The 23,249-nt window shown below is 46.7% G+C and overlaps 3 protein-coding genes across 3 annotated transcripts in view; all 3 read right to left on the bottom strand.

Moving 5' to 3' along the window:
* LOC148182324 (serine/threonine-protein kinase PAK 3-like) overlaps positions 1–23,249 on the bottom strand; it is a 226,917-nt gene that overhangs the window by 190,376 nt on the left and 13,292 nt on the right. The window lies entirely within an intron of this gene.
* The window catches only part of LOC102103283 (uncharacterized), a 111,037-nt gene that overhangs the window by 83,073 nt on the left and 4,715 nt on the right, over positions 1–23,249 (bottom strand). Inside the window, exons 5-6 of the mRNA XM_088068920.1 lie at positions 19,236–19,584; positions 18,843–19,167 (exon numbers count right to left, since the gene is read on the bottom strand). Of these exons, the coding sequence (XP_087925046.1) occupies positions 18,843–19,167; positions 19,236–19,584 (674 nt within the window). The remainder of the gene's footprint in view (positions 1–18,842; positions 19,168–19,235; positions 19,585–23,249) is intronic.
* Positions 19,192–23,249, bottom strand: part of LOC148182325 (serine/threonine-protein kinase PAK 3-like) — a 10,539-nt gene continuing 6,481 nt past the window's right edge. The window contains exon 7 of the mRNA XM_088068919.1: positions 19,192–19,350. Within this exon, the coding sequence (XP_087925045.1) occupies positions 19,192–19,350 (159 nt within the window). The remainder of the gene's footprint in view (positions 19,351–23,249) is intronic.

Here is a 23,249-nt window from a genome sequence, read left to right as displayed (position 1 = left end):
CCCCAGACGAGGGGCCCTTCCGCTGCCCCGACTGCGGGAAGGGCTTCAACACAACTCCCCCCTCACCATCCACGGGCGCATAACCACTGGGAAGGGGCCCCTTTACGAGTGTCCCCAGTGTGGGAAGAGCTTCTCACAGAGCTCTCATTGACCAAACACCAACGGAGGCACCACTAAGGGAAGCCCTGCGAGTGCTCCTAGTGCAGGTAGAGCTTCGTGCGCTGCTCCAACTCCATCCCGCATGGGAGGATCGGCGTTGGGTGGTCCCCAGTGACCCCCGTTGGGCAGAGCCCCGGGGATCCGTGTCCTGGTGATCCGTTTTGGGGAAGACACCTGGCTGGAGGCTCCACTCTTCCTGGCTCCCTGTGGGCACCTGGATGAAAGCAGGGGAATGAAAATCCAACAGGTACAGAATGACAATGGGAAATTTTTGACTTTAAATCCTTGAGAACTTTTTGGGCCTCAGGAGCTCTGTGGCAGAAAAAAGGGGGTGACACCGGGCCCTTGGGGGGCCCAAGGGGAGCACACACCTCTGTGGGGGGGAGGACACCATCCCTGGGACCCCCCTTCACCTTCCTGCCCGGGCAGAAGCCGAGCCCCAGTGCCAGGAAGACGAAGCCTAACACGGAGACTCCAATCCCCGTCAGCATCTTGCTGTGGGCAGCGTCTGACAGCATCCCCGGGGGATCTGCAGGGGGCAGGGTCCCCAAAACCTCTCACAGACCCGCCAAGCCCCTCCAAGTACCCTCCCAGCTCTCGCAGCCAACCCAGGACCCCTGAAACCCGTTTTGGCCCATTTAATTTTAAAAAATTAGGTTTTTTTATAAAAATTGGAAATCTTAGTTAGAGATAGGTTTTGCTGGAACTAGTTAGAGTTAATGATGAAGGCAGAAGCAGGATTTGAGATAATCAATCTCAGACTTAGGTAAAAAATTACTTTTCATTGTATGTTTGTTTGAATGTGCTTATAAGAGAAAAGAGAAACTGATAAACGGGTTCAGAAAGATCACAGACCTTACACCCGGAAACCCATTTCAAAGTCACAAGGGAGGAACAGGGAGTTGTGCCAAATGTCATTTGTAATGTCACCCTTTGAAAAGGGGGAAAGGTGAGAGTGAGGAAGAGCGGTTTTCCTTCATCTCTTTATGACCCCTCCTCGCCAAAATGACCCCCTCCTCAAATTAGGGAGCCCCCCACACAGGCATAATGACTTTTTAAACTCATTGCTGTGAATTTTATCCAAAGTGGGGAATGGGGGATGTTAGCATTGTGAATATTATTTGTATTTTGGATATTCAAGACTTCCCGTAAATAAATAGACACTGGAATCCTTTTTGAACTTGCAGTGCGTATTAAGGAGTGAGTCCCGCACTTGCCCAGTGCTGGGATTAAACTCCACTTTTAACTTTTAAAATGTTGGAGAGGTTTTTTGTCCATTAACAGATTGATATTGATACTGGGTCTATTATTGCTATTTTGGTAAATCACTGCCAGTCTCTTCCCAGCCTCCCCAGGACCCAGCAGAGCCCCTCCTGTTCCTCTCAGGATCCCACAGCCCCCTCCCAACTTCTCCCCACTGCCCCAGGACCCTCAAACCCTCTCCCAGTCCCTTCCCAGCCCCACCAGGACTCATCAAGTCCCCTCCCAGTCTCTTCCCAGCACAACCAATCTCATCCCAATCCCTGCTTTCCAATCCCCAATCTCCTTCCAGCTCCTCGAGGCTCACTCAAATCCCTCCCAGTGACACCCAGCACCCCCAAACTCCCTCTCAGGGTACACCAGGATGCTGCAGCGACAAAAAGCCCGGAGCACCGCGACTTCTCTATAGGTAGCCCTTAAAAGGGCTGGGTCGAAACGCGTGAGCAGCTTCGAGCAGGCGAGTGATTTCAGCTCAGCTCAGCGGCAGCGGCGGGCAGGCAACACGGGAAGCAGGGACGAGAAAGCTGGTCCAGCGTTCCGCAAAGCACAAACCTTTATTCAGGCAGAGCTTCGGCGAAGGGTGCCCGCAACAGTGAATCTCCCGAACAGGTGAAAACCCGGGATATTTGTAGGGGAAGAGAGGGGCGGGAGGAAGCCCGAGATACCTGTATCGGGGTGGGACAGCAGGGGGAACTCCAATGGGACACAACAGTTTAACATAGCTAACTCAAAGACCCCTGGGAGCGACACATTGTGTCTCTCTTACAGAGAAGTATCTGGTCTCCAGGGAAGAGCCAGGATGTCAGGTTCTGCAGGCTCCTTCGCACCCACACCAGGACCCTCAGAACCCCATCCTACCCTCACCAACATCCTTTAATCCCCTTCTCAGCCATTCTTGACCCCAAAACCCCTCTCCCAGTTTCAACCAGTCTATCTGAAACTCCCCCCAGTTCCTCCCAGCACACCCCAATCCCCCTCCCAGCCCCCACAGTGCCTCCCCCGCTGCCCCCGGCGCTGTGGGGGCCGGGCCGTGCCCCAGTGCCGGCTCAGGGGGTGCTCCAGGCTGACGTGCTCCACCTGGCAGCTGGAGCTGAGCCCGCATTGCCGGGGGCGGTTTCCAGCAGCACCAGGAGCTGCTGGCTCCAGTCCCCGCTGGGAAGCACGGCAGTGGCCAGCACGTGGCCCGAGAGCTGCTGCTGGCCCTGGGAGCAGCTCAGCTGGATGTGGGCAGGGGAGAAATCCATCAGGGAGCAGAGCAGGCGGCCGGGGCCGGGCTGGGAGCTCGAGGGCACCAGCGAGATGGACACGCTGGGGGACCTGGGAGAGAGTGGGGACAGAGTGGGATCAGCTGGGGGGGAACTGGGAGAGATGGGAGACGAGTGGTGTGGCATTGGGAGGGACTGGGAATGGACTGGCAGGGACTGGGGTGGCAATGAAAGAGATGAGAGCGGATACTGGGACACTGGAAGAGAGCGTGGACGCCTGGGAGTGGAGTGGGAATGAACTCGGAATAGACTGGGAATGGCAAAAAAAGGAGTGGGACGGACGGGGGCCTCAGGGCGGGGCTGTGGTGGCACTGGGAGGGACTGGGAATGAAGTGCGCGGCACTGGGAGGCCGAGTCCAGCGCGGGGCTCTCGGCTCTGTGGATCTGACCGGCAACTGATGAGTCATCAGAGAGACGCGCTCTGATTGGCTGAGATGCGGCAGATCCACGGAGGGGCGAGATGGACAGGCGGGGTCACTGGGAGTGACTGGGATGGACTGGGAGAGGCTGGGATGGACTGGGAGAGCCACGGGAGCCATTGGGAGGGACAAGGGGCCCCGGGGATGGGCACAAGGAAGGCTGAGGGCTCTGGGCTGATTCCCAGGGAGGTTTGGAGGGACACGGCCGGGCCCCTCTCTGTGCTCCGCGAGCAGCTGCCCGGACAGAAAAGTTCAGGAGCGGGAGGAGGTGTTTCTCAAGATTGATTTCAATCCTCATTCTCCTGTTCTGATTTGCTCAGTCCTAAGTTCAGTTCATTTCCCCGTGTCGGGCTGTTGTGCCCCTGATGGTGATCCCTGAGTGACCTCTCCCTGCCCTTGTCCCGACCCACGAGGACCTGGATTTGTTTCAGTTCAGTGGAATTCATGGTGATTTGGGGGGAGCTGGAGCAAAGCAGCTGGAAAGCACAGTGGGCTTGACAGGGACTGAAGCAGGGCAGGAGTTGGGGCTGCCTCGAGTGAGCTCTCACAATGTGAACCTTCATGGGGTCTTTCTAAGGGAATTTGTTGAAGTTTGACATTCATTATTAAAAAGCAGTGTCACAAGTGGAGCTCTGCTTTCAGCTTGAAATGATGGGATGGAACGTGGGCACTGATACTTCCATAACCTCAAGTTGTTCCTTGATACTGGACACTTTAGCTTTGGCAATCTGAAGCCCTTCAGCAGCAATGTCTCTGCCACCCCCTGTCCCTTCACAAACCCTTCAGCTCCCTTTGACTCTCAGCATCACTAACATACGCATTTCTTTCATATTTAAGCTGCATTTAAATTTCTCTTTTTCTCTCCTCTCTATCTTTTTAATCTCCTCTTTATCCTCCTTTAATCCCATCAGCCCCAGTAGGATGGGCTGGAGTCTTGGGGTGGGTGGGGGATGAACTGAGGATCCAGCAAGAAGGGCAAGGCAGAGGGGAGAGGACTCAGCCAACCCTTCTCCTGCTCTCTCTCTCCGCCAGGCTCCAGTAAAGCAAGTCAGACTGGAAAGGATCCCACAAATGCTGTGTTCTCCTCCCTCTCACTTGGCTGGGGATCCTCAGCTTCAGCCCTGGTGCAGTGGCTTAGATTCGCTAATTTGAGTTTTTTGGCTAATGCACTAAATAATGTGGGGGGGTTTAGCACTGGCTACAATCACCAGGGCACTTACTCCATTTCTCACTGTGAGATATGATTAGGAGAAGGCAAAACAGGCTTAAAACTTAGAAGGAATAAAGAAACTTTATTAACCGGGAGTACAAAAATAAGAAACCAGAATTAGACTTTCAAACACCTTTCCTCCCCCATGAATAACTTTTTTTTGTTTATCTGACATTGTTGAGTAAAACTTGTGATTTTAAAACAGTATTAATTATGCAATTGTTTTTATTATAATTTGTTATGTCAGGAGACTTTTTTATAAGGAAGAGTTTTTTGTGGGTTTTTTTTTTTACAAATCACAGCCGCCTGGGAAGAAATTTTGCTATTGTGACATTTTTCCTCATTTTTACAGCCCTCCTAGGGGTGTGTCCTGTGGTTATGAATTCATGGGGGTTATTTTAAGGGAAATGAGTTGTTTGAAGGCAAAGGTTTTCATTGTTTGGTTTTGTGATCACCCTCTGGGAACAGAATTTTTCTTTTTTCTCATCCCCTGGGGGCAAAGGTTTTTTATTGCTTTTATTTTTTTTTCTGTTCAACTTTTTTATGGGATTACAGTTACTTTAACATTTGTTTGGTTTCATTCATGGATGGTTTTGTTTAGATTTACAGCTTGTCTATTTTTTTATACTTTTTTCATTAATTAAAGGAGGTATTTTCATACATCATTGTTTATTTCTATGGCTTTACTAAAAGAATATTTTAGTTTCAATTTACATTTTTTCATTTTTTTTCTATCAGAAGTTTGACTTTTTTTTTTACTGACTTGGATGTCTTTGTGTTGTGTTTTTGCATGTTGTTACTATGTCGTTTCTGTCCCTGGAGAGAGGAACAAGGTTTGTAGGTCTCATCTGTGTATTGAAAGGGTTAATATCTTGCCAGCCTGTGGCTGGTTTTTTCGCTCTCTGCTGGGAAAGCTGCCGGAGCTGTTCCTGCTGGATGTTTTTTCCCCGTGGCTGCACGGGGATCTCAGCAGCCAGGCCAGCACTCAAGGCCGTTTTCCGCTCCCCCTGCCCGGCAGCTTCTGCTGAAACTCAGTGGCAGCAGAATTTCAGCCGAGCCGGGGGCTGGCCCGGGCCGGCAGCGCCGCTGGAAAGGGCTTGGGGGGTTTCCCCCGGGGAAGGGCTCGGCCCCCGGGAACGGGACCCAGAGCGTTTCCCCGGGAGGGGCCAGCGCTGCAGCAGAGCCCGGCCCGGCCCCGCCAGGGCCCAACAGGGGCCGGACCCCGTTCCCTTTGTTCAGGGCCAGAAGAAAAAGAGAAAGAGGTTCCCAGGTTTGGGGTTTTTTGAAATGTGGTACTCACAGAGGCAGATCTAATTTTGAATGGTAAAAAATTTGTCAGTTTCTCAGAATGAGCCAAATATTCTCACCCTGAAGAATCTCATTAAAAGAACCTAAAGCACAGTGGATATCCTGCTGCAGTTTGGTGTTTTTTTCATTCCAAACATAGTCTACATAATGTTTGAAATAAGTATTGTTATAAAGGACTTTCAAATTTCCAAACAATCAATCTAATTAATTGATAAAAAAACTTTAATAAATTTGGGAAAACAAAATAATAAAAGAATACAATTTAGTAAGAAAGATACAATTTATAAATATATTCAGGTATATCTATTTCTAAAATATATGTGCTGTTGAAGAATGGATCGCTTCTCGAGGCCATAAGCCCCTTTGGGAAGGCCTGCACAACCCTGACTTTGAGCTAGCATAAATCCTTGGCAAAATATGTATCAAAGAAATGAAGACTAATTGTTAATAAGACAATGAAGAATAAGAATTTGGGATGAGAAATCTGCTAAAGGGTATCTTAATAAGCTTTTACTAAAAGGTTATCTTAATAGAGCTTGGGTTTTTATGAGCTGGACCAATAGAAATGTAGAAATGAATGTGTGAAAAACAGCAATTATTCAATCATAGTAAATCCCAGATCGCATGTTAGCTTTTAAAAATACTATAAAAATTACTAAGGTTGTAATAAATTGGAACAAGCAACTAACCACACTGGGTTATCTCTTGATTCCCGAACCTGTCTCCTACATTTTGTCGCCCAAAACAGGGACCCAGGGATTACAATAAAGCCTGCACGCTGCCTGAGGACCTTGTCAAGGGGCCCTCAGTATTGCAGAAATGCATTAAAAGAATCCAATGGATTCTGGATTAAGGAGAGAAGGGGCGTTTCCCAGCACAAAGAGCCTAGAGAGGTTAAGAGGATCTGACGGCCGTCCTCCGAAGTGCCGGTAAAGACGCTGCCTGGGGAAATGGATAGAGAAGGGGCATTATCGCGCTGGCAAAATTTTCCCCTCGCTAAAGGAGAAGGCCAGTGTAAGCACAAAAAAGCTCCAAGAGCTATGTAAATGGGCAAAAGAGAAGGATTTATGCAAGATCCCACAAAAACTCTTTAACCGAACAGAGTGGCAAAAAATTGGAGATGCCTTATGGGATGCCACTATTGATGGCAGTAAATCTGCTAGAGACCTTGCTACCATTTGGGAGAAAAATTTTATTCATGCCCTAAATCAATACCAAGCTGAAAAACGAAATGGCATTAGCTGCACAAAAAGTGTTAGGAGGGGAAATATAGAAATGTCAGTAAAATCAAGTTCTTTTTTTTTCCCACTGACCCTAGTCCTGCAAAAGGTATTAAAAGTGCCTGTTAAAAACAAGTGCACAAGAAATTGCCAGTCAAGAGACAGGACTGACCTCAGTAACTCCGAATGAAACCCCCTTATCTCCTGTGAACAAACAACACAACACAGAAACAGGAGGCAAAGACTGTACAATTTCCCAATTCTGTACAACTAGTGCAAAAAACTCTGAGGATGAAAGCTCAGCTGACGAAGCTGACGGAACAACCCTCTGATATTACATTTTCCAAAAAACACAAGAGGCCATCAGATAAACTTTTAGAAAAAGTAATTAAGAAAATGAACAATCTAAATACTCATGGAAGGCAGCCAGTGGGTGACATGATAATTACCACTTCAGGGGAAGGGAAATACGACCATCGAATCTCACGTCGCTGGTCTGGAGTAATCAGGATGCTATTTTAAAAGGGACAATGCAAAGCTGCAGCTGCCTTTTTTTCTCCACATGCCTATCCAGTACAGCAAGGAACTCTTGCTAATGCCAGCCTGGAGCACAAAATACACCTTTGAATGGAAATTAATGCAGCAATTAAAAAACACAGTTACTCAATATGGACTACATTCAGAGCCCTCAAGCAAATGATTAATTATATTTTTGCATCTAATGTTTTGTCCCCTGACGATTGTATGGCCATAGCAAAACTATTACCCCACTCCCTCACAGTATGTATAGTGGGAGCGAGAATGGGAATCTGGCTGTAAGAGAATTATAAATACACCACGACAGCCAACTGATCCTCTTCATGGTGCCACTATCGATATGTAATGGGCAAAGGTATCTATGCATCATGGCACAGCAATTACAGTTTTCCAGCAGATCTGCATAATGAATCTGCTGAGGAAGCAAAGCAGCCCTGTGGAGATTCCAGCTGATAAAAGAGCACCAAGCTACACCACTATCAAACAGGGAATGAATGAGTCTTTTGAGTCTTTTATTAACAGACTTGTCATTTCACTCCATCAGGCCAACAGACCTAACCCCTGAAGTACAAGAACAATTAACAAGGACTTTTGCATTTAGAATGCAAATCCAAAAGCTAAAATATACAAAGCTGCTCTCCCACGCACAGCTGACCTTGGGAACAATGTTAAAAGCAGGGCCAATGCAGTGTAAACAACAGCAAGCTGCTTTTATGTCAAAGCTGTGGCTACTGCTGTGAAAAAACAAAATGAAACAATGTGAAATGTAATAACCACCCAAAACCAAGCTTTTGCTGCAGCTTTAAAACCTTTTGTAAAAGGAGGACACTCCCGACCGACAAATGATTGCTTTCGGTGTGGAAAGACTGGGCATTTACGAAAGCAATGTGTAGGCAATGTAAGGTGAATAATTGCCAATCTAATACCATGCCACCATGGCATGTCGGTGTTCGGGAAAACGGGCGAAAAGCGCGAAAGGCAGTCGCACACGGATAACAGCAACTGCCCCCGAGACCCAGAGCTATGCCCTGCAACCACAGGAAGCCTGGGAATCGATTTGGGAAACAGCAGTAGGAGTTACCCAAATAGACAATCAGCCACAAAAGATACCTACAACTTTCAAAGGTCAATTAAATTCCTCTAAAACACGATGTAGGAGCATTATTGCTAGGACGTTCTTTGGGGCAGGCTTAAAAGGTATCTCAGTGATACCAGGACTCATTGATGCAGACTAAAACGGGAGTTATTCAAATTGTTGCATATACACTGCATCCGCCTTTGTTTGTACCTCAAGGCAGTAAAATTGCAAAAAATAATTCCCTTTTCAAAATCTTGTATCTGCAATGATGAAAGGATCCAAACCTATGCGACCCATGAGAGGAGATGCTAGCTTTGGTTCAACAGGACCTTACAGATCTAACACTACGAATGCATGATTGTCCTGTTCAAAAAATAACCATCATAAATGGAAAAGAACAGATAAATATACAAGCACTGTTAGATACAGGTGCAGATATTACCATCATTTCTAGTAAAATTTGGCCACGCTGTTGGTCATTGCAAACAACCACAACTGCTGTGGATGGAGTTGGAGGAGTGTCTGCAGCTGCTTCGTCACACCTAATCCTCTAACTTTTGTTGCTTGAAGGAAAAAGCCCGTGCAGTTGCAACAGTAATACCTTTGCCAGAAGAACATTTGCCCTCATTGGTCGAGAATGTTTAACTAAATGGGAGTGGTACAACTACCCAGATTGGGTTTTTTCTCCACAGCGGTCCCTGCAGTGCACCCATGACAACTGACCTGGAAAAGTAATGATCCTGTGTGGGTGGAGCAGTGGCCGCTAAGTGAGGAACGGCTGCAAAAAGCACATGAATTGGTTAAAAAAACAGCTTTAATGCAAAACATATTAAACCATCATAAGTCCATGGAGTACACCATTTTTGTTATACCCAAGAAATCAGAAAATTGAGACTTTTGCATGATTTACAAAAGTTAGTGAACAAATGCAGCCCATGGAGATTACAACCGGGATTACCTTCCCCTTTGCAATGTTACCCACAAAAGTGGCCACTTTTAATTGTTTGATTTAAAAGACGTTTTTTTTCACTATTCCACACATCCAGATGATACAGAATGGTTTGCATTCACATTACCTGCAATTAATAAAGAGAAACCTAGTGAGAGATATGAATGGATTGTACTGCCTAAAGGGAAAATGCACATAGTCCCCCATGTGTCAGTTTTTTTGTGTCCACAGCTTTGCAGCCAATACATGAACAAGGGCCACAAGCTATCATCTATCATTATATGGAGATATTCTCATTGCACAGGAACCCCCCTTTTACAGATGAAAAATTTAAAAAGGTTTGCTCGCACAAGTATTGTCTAATGCGGGATTACAAATTGCTCCTGAGAAAACCTAAAAAACTCCCCCATGGAAATACTTAGGTGGCAAATTAGGGAAAAGCATAATACGTCCACTGAAAGCAACATTAAATTTTAAAAAATAAAAAATCTTACAGATGTGCAAACTTTAATAGGTGATTTACAATGGTCCGCACTGTTTGTTGGAATTACTAATGAAGATCTTGCCCCCTTGTGACCTTTATTAAAAGGAACTAACCCTGCTGCTCCAATTGTTCTCACAGAAAAACAGCAACAATGTATTTCATATCTCGCTTCTTTACTTGTTACCAGATGGCCTTCATGGTGTGTAATAAATTTGCCTCTTCGTTTGCTTGTTATTTCACAGCCTTCTTCAGTGTGTGCCATCATTGCTCAATGGCAAAAGAAAAACAGGGGAGAGTATCTGGTTTACATAATTGAGTGAGTCTTTGTATCAATGCAACCTAAGCGTAGCTTACAGACCCGGAGGGAACAAGTGGGAGAGACAATTAAAAAAGGTCGTGATCGTACAATTGCTATTTCAGGAAATGAACCGGCGAGTATTCATATCCCAGTGACTGCTGCTGATCTTGAATGGACAATGCCTCACTCTTATCCTCTTCAGCTTGCATTCTTGGCATACAATGGGCAAGTAACTAATGAAATTCCAAAAAGTAAAATTATTCAAATATTGAAAGATCATAATTGGATTCAATTGCCTAAACATTCATTAATTCCTTTAAAAGAGGGACATACAGTTTTTACAGATGCTGGTAAAACAACCAGACGAGCAGCTATTGTCTGGCAGCAACAGGGATCTTGGACTTACCATATTTTGCACACTGAGGCAGGGGACTCATTACAGACGCTTGAACTAGCGCAGTTTGTTGGGCTATGTGTCGGGGGGATAAATTGTCCCCTTCATGTGGTTACAGATTCATTGTATGTTGCAGGTATTTTGAAAAGGATTGAGGATGCTTTTATTAAGGAAACTCAAAAAAAATGGTTAATGCATTTTTTTTCAACAAATACAACAAGCTACATGATTAAGATCAGCACCATATTGTCTAATACATATTAGAAGCCCATAAATTTCAAGAAGGCCTTGGTCTTGGCAACCAAAATTGCAGATCAATTTAGTTGGGTGCAGAGGAAGTTCCTCTCAATCAGCTTGAGTTTGCTCGTATGGCTCACAACAGTTTATCAAAATGCAAAGGGCCTACGAAGACATTTCTCATTATCAAATTTTCAGAAGCACAAGGGAATTGTGCAAGCATGTCCACAATGTAGTCCTTCATGGACCTGGGTTAGGGATAGGAGTCAACCCTAGAGGGGTTAAAGGCCCTAGAGATATGGCAGATGGATGTTATTCCATGTTTCTGAATTTGGCAGATTAAAATATGTATATGTTACTGTAGATACCTATTCAAAATTTGTATGGGCTACAGCCCAGAAAAGGAGAAAAGAGTTTGCACGTAAGAAAACATATTACCCAATGTTTTTGCTATTATGGGGGTCCCAGAACAATTTAAGACTGATAATGGCCCTGCATATGCCCAGTGACAATATTAGAAAATTCATGCAGCAATGGGGGTTGAGCATATTAAAGGGGATTCCAACACTCTCCTACAGGACAAAGCAATAGTGGAACGAACTAATGGAACCTTAAAGAAAAATATCTTAACAAATTTTCAAAGATACCTCTGACCCAAAAGAAAAAATTAGATAAAGTTCTTTTTGTAATTAACCCTTTGTGTGTTTTTTGCAGATTGATCAAGATCCTCCACCTGTCATACACAATGGATGTGTAAAATCAGATGTTGGTAAACTAATGACGTATTTGTTCCCATTTACAGAGAGCTTAAAAACAGGACCATTGGATAGGACTCAGCCAAAGTCCTATTTAATGGCCGGAGGCTCCGTGTGTGTTTGATACCCCTACAGGACCGTTAATGGGTGCCGGAGTAAATGGACACGAGCCGCAATCAACCACATCAACAGTGGGATATCACAGCCAGACTGCAAGAAAGTAGACGGTGGCGAGAAAGTAAACAGTGGCAACTTGCCCTTGAACCATTAGTGAGAGAAGTCAATTATCTATTAGGTGTACAAGTTGATTATAGAAATGCATATATTGGAAGTGTTTATTTTTCTGTTTATCTACAACGGGTTAAAGAAAAATTAGAAGGTATAAGGTGTTGGTATTGTAAAACCACAGAAAAATTGTGGATAAGAATTGTGTGTGGAGGTTGTAAAAGAGATTTATGGGAATATCAGAGATCAAAACCTCACAGAGGTTGTCTTAGGTGTTATAGAGAAATTCACCATTTAACTCCGCTTGCTGCATTGACAAAATACTTAAATTGTTCTTTAACACAGGCAGAAGCCGTATCATTATGGGAAAATGTGGGTGCATTAGAAAGAGCCAATCTACATCTTGTAGAAATTCAGAAAATAGCAACTTTTTACAAAACTTTTGTCAGAAAACTAATATATAATTGCAGCATAGTGCAAAAAATGTACTATTTCACGTAGCCAGTGGGAAAGAGTTCAAAATGGCAACAGGCATTTTTCATTCTCGTAATTTTTAACCCTTTTAATAACAGGCATGTTTTAACTAGGAGAGCATAGATCCACGGGACCAAAATGTATGGGTTTTCACTTGTTCGTAGTTTAAAATACTACGACCTTCTGTGCTAGTCTGTTCAACACCTCAGTCCTCCTTTCATTGGTGTTCCAGTCAATGAATCAAGGTGGTACTTTGTTAGACAAGGCAATGAAAGAGCCCCAGGGACATTATAAAGGACAAAGCGTCTAGGGAATGGATATAAAGAATTTTTCACTTATGTATGGAACTTATGATGTTTGGAATGATCAATCTTCCAGAAAGGCCCTGAGCCACAAGAAATTTTATCTAGCGGATTCATTCGATGCTGCTTATTGTATTTATTCTAAATGCTAGCACACAATTGTGTGCAAAAGGTACTGATCAAAACTTGTGAACAATCCAATAATCATCACCATGACAACGGTCCAACTGTGCAATTTTTCGCAGTGGTGTGCTAAATTGGTGAGGAATGCATCAAAAACCCCGTATTTGGGACTCAATCACCTCGTAGACTACCAACAGGTTTATTTTCTAATTTGTGGTAACAGTGCATGGGCAGGTATCCCATCACAAACCTGTTGGATGGTCCTTTCACAATAGGACAACTCAGCATGGCGCTTCCATACCGATCATCCTAATAGCACACATCGTGGCAGATGGAATAAAGATCTTAGTCAAATTTTGAGTTCTGACTGTGAATGATTAATTTGGCTTTATGGAACAGATGGCACGTGGTTTTTGCTTCTCCCTTTTTGCCCGGTGCTGCTGCTGCTAGAGCTCCATCGGCAATTTAAAGAAACTTAGTTGTTGGGTTGTTAAAAAAAAGCAACCCAGTACTAGCAGAGTACTTTCTGAATTAGCAATTGATAATGGTCACAAGTTCAGCATGCAGTACTGGCAAAATTGAGCAGGCATTGAATTTTTTGTTGTTAGCACATGGTCATGGATGTGAAGACTTTTGATGGTATGTGTTGTATGGACTTAAAAGATCATTCAGAATCCATCCACCAGGAAATTCAAAGAGCTCATGCAACATACACAGACGAACAAAGAAGCTGTGGGATTCTTTGGGATTGAATGGACTGGACTGCATTGGCTTGGACTGACAGGATGGGTTGAGTTTATGTAAAACAGGATTAAATTTAATTATCTGTGTTATGATCATTGGAATGTTATGTGTTAGTTGTGCAATATCCTATGCAATATCCAACAACAATCAAGCGTTTGTTTTGTTAAGGGTAACCAAAGTTCATGGTTGTGGAGACGGAAAACAGGGGAATTGTTGAAGAATGGGCTCGCTTCTATAGGCCATAGCTCCTTGGAAGGCCTGCACAAACCCCCCCCCCCCCCCCCCCCCCACCCCCCCCATGACTTTTGAGCTAGCATAAATTCTTGGCAAAATATTGTATCAAAGAAATGAAGACTAACTGTTAATAAGACAATGAAGAATAAGAATTTTGGATGAGAAATCTGCTAAATGTATATTAATAAGCTTTTACTAAAAGGTATCTTATAGAGCCCTTTGGGTGTTATGAGCGGGACCAATAGAAATGTAAGAAATTTAAATGTGTGAAAACTAGCAATTATTCAATTCATAGTAGAATACAGATCGCATGTTAGCTTTCCAAAGTACTATTAAAATGGAGCTAAGCTTGTAATAAATTTGGAACAAGCAACCTAACTGACATTTGGGTCATCTCTTGATTCCCGAAACTGTCCTCCTACAATGTGCATTACAATTTGGGAGTGGTTTACAAATGGTTAAGACATTAAGCAAAACTGACGGGGTTACAGGGTGTGCTTCTCACTCCACCTCCACTACAAACCAAAGCACTTGAAGAAAAAAATAACTTATATACTGTATGCTTATAAATATTCATTCATGTTTCCCCGTAAGTTTTTCCTCCTATTTCTGATTTTGCTGACTTTAACGTCACTTTTCCCTTCAATGGCGCAATGCTTCACCTGTTTGTTAGGGGGTTTGTCAGTCTTCTTTTTGGAGTCTTTTGGCGAAGGCTTTTCCTCTTCCTTCGTTGTCCTTTGGAAACCTTACCCGTTTGCACGTGTGTACTAAGCATGGGTGTTATGTTGGTCTACTTAATTAGTCTTATATTTTCTAATCTTTAGGCCCAATGCCTAGATTCATTCCCTAATTTTTGTCCATCTCAAGGCCGTTTTCGTCATGAGACACCATTTTTTTTCTAAACTACATCTTGTACCTTAATTTGGACATGTAACATCTGCAATGGGGTACATCTGCTTTGTAATACTGATTCTTGGCCATTTCCTAATAATAACATTAGTATACAGTTTACAATTTAAGTAACACAAATCAATTCATTTTATTACACTGGGAATGGGGAACCCCTGCACTTCCATTTCCAGGCGAACCCCCCTTCCCTGAGTAACAGAGACCCCCTTGAACATTCATTTCAGGACCATGGGATCCCTGGGTACCCCCCTTCCCCAACCCTGAAAACCCTGCACCCCCTTATCTGGGAAACCTGGAATCCCCAGAACCCCCATTCTCGGGAATGGAAAACCTCCCAGAACCCCCCTTTCTGGGCACCAGGACCCCCCTGAACCTCCATTATCAGACACTGGGACCCCTTGAACCCCAGAACATGGGAAGGGACCCCCCTGAACTCCCATTCCGCTGCACCTGACCCCCCTGCACCCCTGGTATCCAGGACTGGAAACCCTCCCAAACCCTCCCATCCCTCACACCCTGGGACCCCCCTGCAAGCCGAGCCAGGGTTCGGCCTGGCCAGGCAGGCCCCGCTGTACAAGGGCTCAGCGAGCCCTCCAGGGCTCTCCCACTGCAGAGGTATAATCAGGGAGAAGTGCCAGGCCTGACCAGCCCTTTGGGGGAGACGTGTATCCAAAATGAGATTGGATCCCCCAAAACCACAGCTCTTTCCTTTAAACAAAAAGGGGGTGATGTAGGTGGTGTGTTTTTGTTTGATTAAAGTTTGAAGCTGTTTCTCTAAGTGGTTTATTCGGTTACTCCTCTGCTTTGTTGGTTTAACCCAAAGTTATCTCCTCCCTCTGCCCTGCCCATCATTTGTATCCCAACCCCTTTTTCCAGTCCCTTCCCTATCATTCTTGGTCCACCCTGCCCCTTGTTTCCCAAAATGTTACCCTTGTCAATCCTGCCTTATGAATTGCCAACCCCCTGCTTGGAGTCCCCTTTGGAAAATCCCCTAATCCACAGCACCCATTGATCCATGTGTCCTATTTCCCTCCCAGGATATCCCTGCACTGGTTGACAGATTTTGTATCTCACACCCTGAAGACCCTCCCCATATATAAATTGCTTTTATCACCTTGGGAATTTTTTGTTCTTTTGTCTCTGGAACCCTTGGGAGATTAAAGCTTTCCCCTTAAAAAATCCAATACCAAAAACACAACAAAACAAAAACCTAACCTTTCCCCCATCTCTTGCCTCCACACTGTGTCTGACAGGCTGTTTAAGTGCTTGTAGAGAGCATTGCTCTAAGCCACACGCTCAGGTCGGTCTGCCTCCCTGAGGTGTGTTCCACTCCCGGTGAGATGCTGAGAAGGAGCTGGCCCGGGCCTTGGCACCATTTAAACACCCAGCTGATCCCAGTGTGTTCCCCAATCTCACTCCCCAGTGCCCATCCCAGCCCCCCCCCCGTGTCCATCTCGCTGCTAGCCCTTGAGCTGGAGCCAGCAGTTATCTCCTGGTGTGCTGGAAAATAACAAACCCCCCCCGCCCCCCCCGGCACATGCTCGGGTCTCAGCTCCAGCTCGCCAGGTGGAGCCACGTCATCCTGGAGCACCCCTGAGCCGGCACTGGGGCACGGCCCGGCCCCCACAGCGGGCCGGGGCGGCCAGCGGGGGGAAGGCACTGGGGGGGGCCCCAGAGGGGGGATTGGGGTGTGCTGAGGAGGAACTGGGAGGGAGTTTGAGGTAGTCTGGTTCAAACCTGAGAGAGGGATCTGAGGTGGGTCTACAAGGATGGCTGAGAAGGGAATTGAAGGATGTTGGGGAGGTGTGGGATTGAGGTTTTTGGGGGTCCTGATGGACACTGGGAGGGAGTTTGGGGGTGCTGGGTGTCACTGCGGAGGGATTTTGAGTGAGCCTGGAGGAGCTGGAAGGAGATTGGGGATTGGAAAGCAGGGATTGAGGATGAGGGGGGGGGGGTGGATGGTTGTAGCTGGGGAAGAGACTGGCGGAGTGGCTTGGATTGTGTCCTGGTGGGGCTTGAAAGGGACTGGGATGAGAGGGTTTGGGGGTTCCTGGGGCAGTTGGCGGAGGAGAGAAATGTGGGAGGGGGCTGTGGGATCCTGCAGTATGGGTATAACAGGAGGGGCTCTGGTGGGTCCTGACGAAGCTGGGAAGGAGACTGGCAGTGATTTTAACCAAAATAGCAATATATGATCCAGGATCAGTCGATTCAATCTGTTAATGGACAAAGAAAAAACTCTTCTACCAACAGTTTTAACAGTTACAAACGTGGATGTTTTAATCACTAGCACTGGGGCAGAGTGCGGGAGTCCACCCCTATTAATACGCACTGCCAAGTTGATCCTAAAAGATTCCAGTGGGTATCTATTTACAAAAGTCTTGAATATCCAAAATACTAATACACTATTAATACTAATACATGTGCATAAATGCTTAAACCCTTCCATGCTCCACTTCGGATTAAAAATTCATAGGCATGACATTTAAAACGTCATTATGCCTGTGTAGGTTGGCTCCCTAAATTTGAAGAGGCGAGGTCTGCATATTTCGGCGAGGGAGGGGTCATCAAGTTCGAATGAAGGAAAATCAGCTCTTCCTCACTTCTCTACCTTTCTACCTTTACAATGGGTTGACATTGACCAAAGGGACATTTGGATACAACTCCAGTTTCCTCCCTTGTGACTTTTAGAATGGGTTTCCAGATGTAGAGGGATCCTGTAGATCTTCCTGAACCCCGTTTAATCAGTTTGTCTTTTTTTCTCATTATAAGCCACAAGCTGTAACAAACAAACAATGACAAGCAATTTTTTTACCTAAGTCCGAGATTCACTTATCTCCAAATCCTGCGTTCTTCTCCTTCTTCATCATTAACTCTAACACTAGTTTCCACGCAAGGCCTATGTGACGCGGAAAAAGTCTGGATTTTTTCCCCCCAGCCAAGCTCTGCCGGCACCGAGCCCAAGGAGTGGGGCTGCTCCCTGGAAAGCAGGGCAGCTTAGGCCCCCCCCCACCTTGATGTCTCCTAAACAGCAGTGTCTGTCCAGCGTCGAGGGGCAGGAGCAAGGACGAGGGAGGAGGTCTTCCATGTGGCTTCCAAGAGGGATTTATTTCTCTTGAAGGTTCCAGGAGCAGAAAGACAAAAGATACTAGGGGTTACAGTCAACTTATGTGTGGTGGAAGGAGCAAGGGGAGTTGTAACAAATAATAACCCAATAGGGAAGACTTAGGGGAGGAGCACAAGGTGGGGTCGCAGACTACATAAACCAATGGGGAAAACACCAGGGGAGGAGAGTGGGGCACCTGGGCCAATGGGGCTCGGAGGAATAGGGGATATTCCAAACGGGCGGTCCAGGCAGGGGTTGACACAAGGAGGACTGACAACTTAATGGGAGGGGGGAACAGGGAACATTCAGGAACAGGGGGCAGAATCAGGGTGGATTGGCAACTGGGGTAGGAGGACACGATTGAGGACCAAAGTATTAACATGGGGGGAGGGTACAACTTAACAATAAAGAATGTAATTGAATCAAATATAATGAACAACAATGCACTGCAACAGCCTATCTCTAGCTAAGATCTCCAATTTTTCTAAAATTCTTCATTTTTCAAAATTAGTGACTCCAAGGGAGGTTTCAAAGGGTCCTCGGTGGGCTGGGGGAGACTGGGAGGGCCATTGCAGGGGCTTGGGATTTCTGTGAGAGGTTTTGGGGACCTGACCTCTGTAGACCTTCCAGGGATGCCGTGGAAACGCCGCCCACAGCAAGCTGGTAATGGGTATGGGGAGGTCCTTGTTGGGCTTTGTCTTCCTGGTGCTGGGGCTCAGCTTCTACCTGAGCAAAAAGGTGAGGGGGGGGTCCTGGGGCTTGTGTCCTCCCTCCCCCAGAGCGTGTGTGTTCCCCTTGGGGCCTCCACTCTGGTGTCACCCGCTTTTCTCTGCCCACAGAGCTCCTGAGGCAATGGCAAAAGGTTCTCTAGGATTAAAAGTCAACAAACCCACTCTCCCCAAGGAATTGCCATTGTTGGTCTGTGTCCCAATGGATGTTCCTGCCCCGGTGTTCATCCAGGTGCCCACGGGGAGCCAGGAAGATGTGGAGCCTCCCAGCCAGGTGTCTTCCCAACACGGATCACCAGGGCTCTGCCCAACGGGGGTCACTGGGGATCATCCAACGCCGATCCTCCCATGGGGGATGGAGCTGGAGCAGCGCACGAAGCTCTTCCCGCACTCGGGGCACTCGCAGGGCTTCCCTTACAGGTGACTCCGTTCGTGTCGGGTCAAGTGAGCGCTCTGTGAGAAGCTCTTCCCACACTGGGGACACTCGTAGGGCCTCTCCCCAGTGTGGATGCGCCGGTGCCTGAGAAGGTTGGAGTTGTGCTGGAAGCCCTTCCCGCAGTCGGGGCAGCGGAAGGGCCTCTCCTCTGTGTGAATCCGCTCATGTCTGAGGACATTGGAGCTGGTCTGAAACCTCTTCCCACACTGGGGACACTCGTAGGGCCTCTCCCCAGTGTGGATGCGCTGGTGTGCCCTCAGGTAGGAGCTCCACCCAAAGCTCTTCCCACATTCCAAGCAGGTGTAGGGCCGTTCCCCTGTGTGGATCACCTGGTGTTTCATCAGGTAAAAACGTGTTTGGTGAAGCTCTTCCCACATTTCTCACACTCATAGGGCTTTTCCTCAGTGTGGATCCTCTGGTGATTCCTAAGGTTGGAGCACTGGCTGAAGTTCTCCCCACATTCCCCACACTCGTAGGGCTTTTCCCCAGTGTGGATCACCTGGTGCCGGAGCAGGAAGGACCTGTAGCTGTAGCCCTTCCCACATTCCAAGCACTTGTGGGGCTTCTCCCCCAGCTCTGAGCTCCGGCTGGATCTCTGGCCGTGTTCCTGGAACAGGGAGGGTCTTTCCTCCTCGCAGCTCTGTGGAATGGGTTTGCAGCCCCTCCTGGTGTGGGATCTCCATGGCTTTTCCTCCTCCTCCTCCATCTGAACACAGTTCTGGAACGTAAAATCCTGGATGGGGGAAAAAAAACAAAAACAGGAGAGCGCCTTGTGCTGGGGGTTCCTCCTTGCCCAAGTTCATCTCACAAAGTCATTGGGCATCTTGTGTCTGTAAGAACCTCCAGGACACCAAGACTCAGCCCAAATATCCTCCAAATATCAAAAGAGATCAAAAAACTAATCAAATAACAAGATTCAGCCAAACCCCCCTCCAGAATAGAAAGGTTCAGCCAATAAAAGAAACCAAAGCACCAACATTTAGAGAAAGGCCATGGCACAGTTTCCTACAGCCCCTGAGGGATCAAGCCCAGGGCCCCAGGGGGGCCCCAGCACCCAGGGGACACCCTCGGCCACAAGCACCTGGCACAGGCATTGCCCTCCTGGCCAGGGGACAGCCCACCCAAACAGCCCCTGGCAAGGAATCAGCCTTCCAGCTGCAGGGCACAAGGACACTGCAAGCACAGACAGGAGCACCCTCAGCACGAGCAAGTCCAGCCCTTGATGGACACGGATTCTTAGCGGTGGCACAGCTCCCATTCCACCAGGGACCCACCACACTGCAGCCCTTGGGAACATTCAGGGTGGCTCTGGATCCAGAGGAGACCTTTCCTGATGGACACAGGGGCCTCTCAATCCACTCAGAATCTTACACCTAAAGAACATTGTTAGGGAAAATTTAATTAAATTAAAGGCACTAAGTGGGGAAACTTGATGGAGCAGGTGTGTTTTTATTCAAACACTATTTAGGCAAGATGGGAGGGGATTGGGCTTGAAATGCAGGAATGCTTTTATTTGCACACAATAGTGATTGTAATTTACTAGGAAAGGGATTTGAATAGGCTAGAATGGGGGAACGCCAAATTAAATGTTGCAAAAGGTGATACCAGAGGCTGGTTTCTGTTGTATCCCCCCCCCTCCCCCCTCTTCCCCCCCCCCCCCACCCCCCACCCCCCCCCCCCATCGCTCCTGTGTTCATACATGTCTGGCCAGAGACCTATTAGGGCTGAAGTGAACCCAGAAGTCGTGGGCAGCCCCCAAGGGGAAAATAAAAAAAATGGCAAAAATTAAGATATGGAGCCTCTCCAAATTTCCCCTGAAGACAACCAGGACAAGAGGTGCAGAAAAGCAAATCCCCTGTTCCAAGGGAGGGAAGGAAGGGCTCACAGCCTGGTCTGTTGAGTCCTGCTCAAGGCACGGTCTCGGGAGCCAGGGATGGCTCCCTAGAATGCCTCCTATCCTGCCCAAACCAAGAAATCCAATGGAATCCACAAGAATGCTGCAGGACCCAAGAATAAAGAAATGAAGATGATAGAAACCGAGGCACCCCACAGGCTCAGATCCTTACACCATTCCCCCATGAACCAAGGTGCCCTCCTCACACTGCTTGCCATTCAGAACTTGATGCAAAAGATGCTGTTTCTGGGGATCTGCCCTGCCCCACTTTCCAGAGGATGCAAAACAACAATTCTGGCTTGGGCTGTGGCAACTTAAGAGGTAGAAGGGAAAATGCTCAAAGACATGGACGGCTCCCTTCTGCTAGGGATGCACAGAAGCACCGGCCTGATTGGGGCATAGCCTTGCAGGAAAATATCAAAGGAATTGACCTCACCCCCAGGGACTGGCTTAATGCAGGATGTGGGATGACTTGATCCAGTCATAAATAAACAAGGAGAGGAGGTAGAGGAAGCCTCTGTGAAATGGGCTTCATTTTCAGGCTAAAAAGCAGCTTTGAGTCCCTGGGAAAACAGAAAGTGACAAATGACAGAGAAAATGTTTAAATATTCAAGACCTAGTTTGACTGAGGGTTTGTCTTGTATTGACCCTGAGAGGGTCCAGGGAATCTCAGAAATAATGTTACCCAGGACTAAATAGTAGCTGCAGCAATTCTTAGGATTAACTGGGAATTGCAGGAGCTGGATTGAGGATTCTCTCTTCTAGCCAGAATATTCTGTGAATTTTTTACCCCCAGATAGTCTCAATGTTATGGAGGGGACATACAGAGCGAGAACCGAACCAATTTATCAAAAATGGGAACAAAACAATACAAATGATTGATGCCCCTGCCATGGCTCTTCCAGACTCAGAAATCTGAATTGGAAGGGAATATTCAAACAGGCCACTCCTGAGCCTGCACTGAAGAGCAAGCGCAGCAGCAGCCAGGGCTCCCCAGCGGGGGAAGCCCCTGGGCCTGCCCACAGATCCCTCTGGCTCAAATCCTCGGCCTGGGCCACCCTCCTTTGCCATCTCCAGCCACTGCGGGGACAATCCTTGGCTCTCACTCTTGCAGCTTCAGGCCCTTTTTCTGATGCCTGCCCTCAGCCACATGGCAGCATCTGGGGAAGGCACCGGGACAATTCCACTCTGCCTCTCAATTCCACTCACAACTCCTGCCCTGCCTGGTTTTTTTGGGGGGATTAGCTGCTGGCAAAATAGCCCAACTTTAAATTAGCTTCAAATCTTATTTCTCTGCTACCACTCGGTTTGCCTTTGCCCTTGGGGAAAAGGAATTTTAAAGGTTTTTTTTAAGGGATGTTTCCACACTCAGCAGAGATGAAATTATCATCTCAACAGACTGGGAATAGCTCAATAGATTCCAACCAATATAAAGACCATCAACAGAACATCAACACCCAGCAGCATAACATCAACCAACATCCACCCCAGACACTGCCCCAGGCACAGCTGGAAGACACCTGGTCTGGAAAAGGCTGAGCAGGAAATCTACAGGAGTGCCCACCTAATACACATCACAGGCAACAGGAAATCCGGGTGCAACAGGAAAACCAAATCCTAAACAACTCCACACCTTCAAACCAATGAACATTCAAACCAAAGGGAATTCTATGGGTTCTGATCGGTATAAAGTTTTTGGAAAAAATGTAGTCAAACTTATGTGTCATGGAATGATTTTTCCTCTGCACACCCAGCCTAAGTGTGGATTTAATGATTCCTGTTGCACAATCTGGCCAAAATCAAGTTGTCGCCTTGACTCTCTAGCACGATAGACATTGCGGGAGAGTTTGTTGATTTTCCCAAAGTTCAGTGAAAGGATTACACCATTAGAATTGTTTTTTTTGTAATAATCCTGATTTTTATATTGTTCAGTTCATTTTGGGCCAGGCATGGGAGAATCACTTTTTAGCCGAGAGAGAAGTAGGAAAAAACATTTGATTCCTTTGAAAATTTTGTGAATGTTATATTTGTGCCTGGGCTCATAGCGATGACAACAATTCTGTTATGGGTTTTTGGATATGCCCTTCAGGCTGTTTTTGAAAAAACTAGAAGAGCTTTAAAGGTGACCTTTAACTCATAAACACTTAATGAAGTAATGTAAAATAAAATAAAAAATCCAAACACAAAAACTTAGCACATTCTGAGGGGGCCAAACGTGTTGATCATATCCCACTGGATGTCCTGCCCCTGGAAGAGAAACGTTTCAATTCCCTAGGCAGCCAGAAGAGGAGATTTAGAAATGCAAATTAACACTGATGGGCCCAAAACCTGCACAATGGCCCATGGGCGCCTTCCCTGCCTGCAGGGATGGAATTGGCTCGATTTCCCCTCTGCCCCTCAGCCCAAAGCTCTGCCTGCTTGCACAGATGGAATTGCACAGCTAAAGGCAGAGCCATTGTGAGGATAATCTGACTCTGGCAACCCAGAAATTGGTTAAGCTGCAA

This window comes from Pseudopodoces humilis, chromosome 33, assembly GCF_049639895.1.
Source record: "Pseudopodoces humilis isolate 2021_Gansu_Grassland_sample_001 chromosome 33, ASM4963989v1, whole genome shotgun sequence".
NCBI classification, from domain to species: domain Eukaryota; kingdom Metazoa; phylum Chordata; class Aves; order Passeriformes; family Paridae; genus Pseudopodoces; species Pseudopodoces humilis.
The sequence above is the reverse complement of the archived record's forward strand: the minus strand, read 5'-3'. Positions and strand labels throughout refer to the sequence as shown.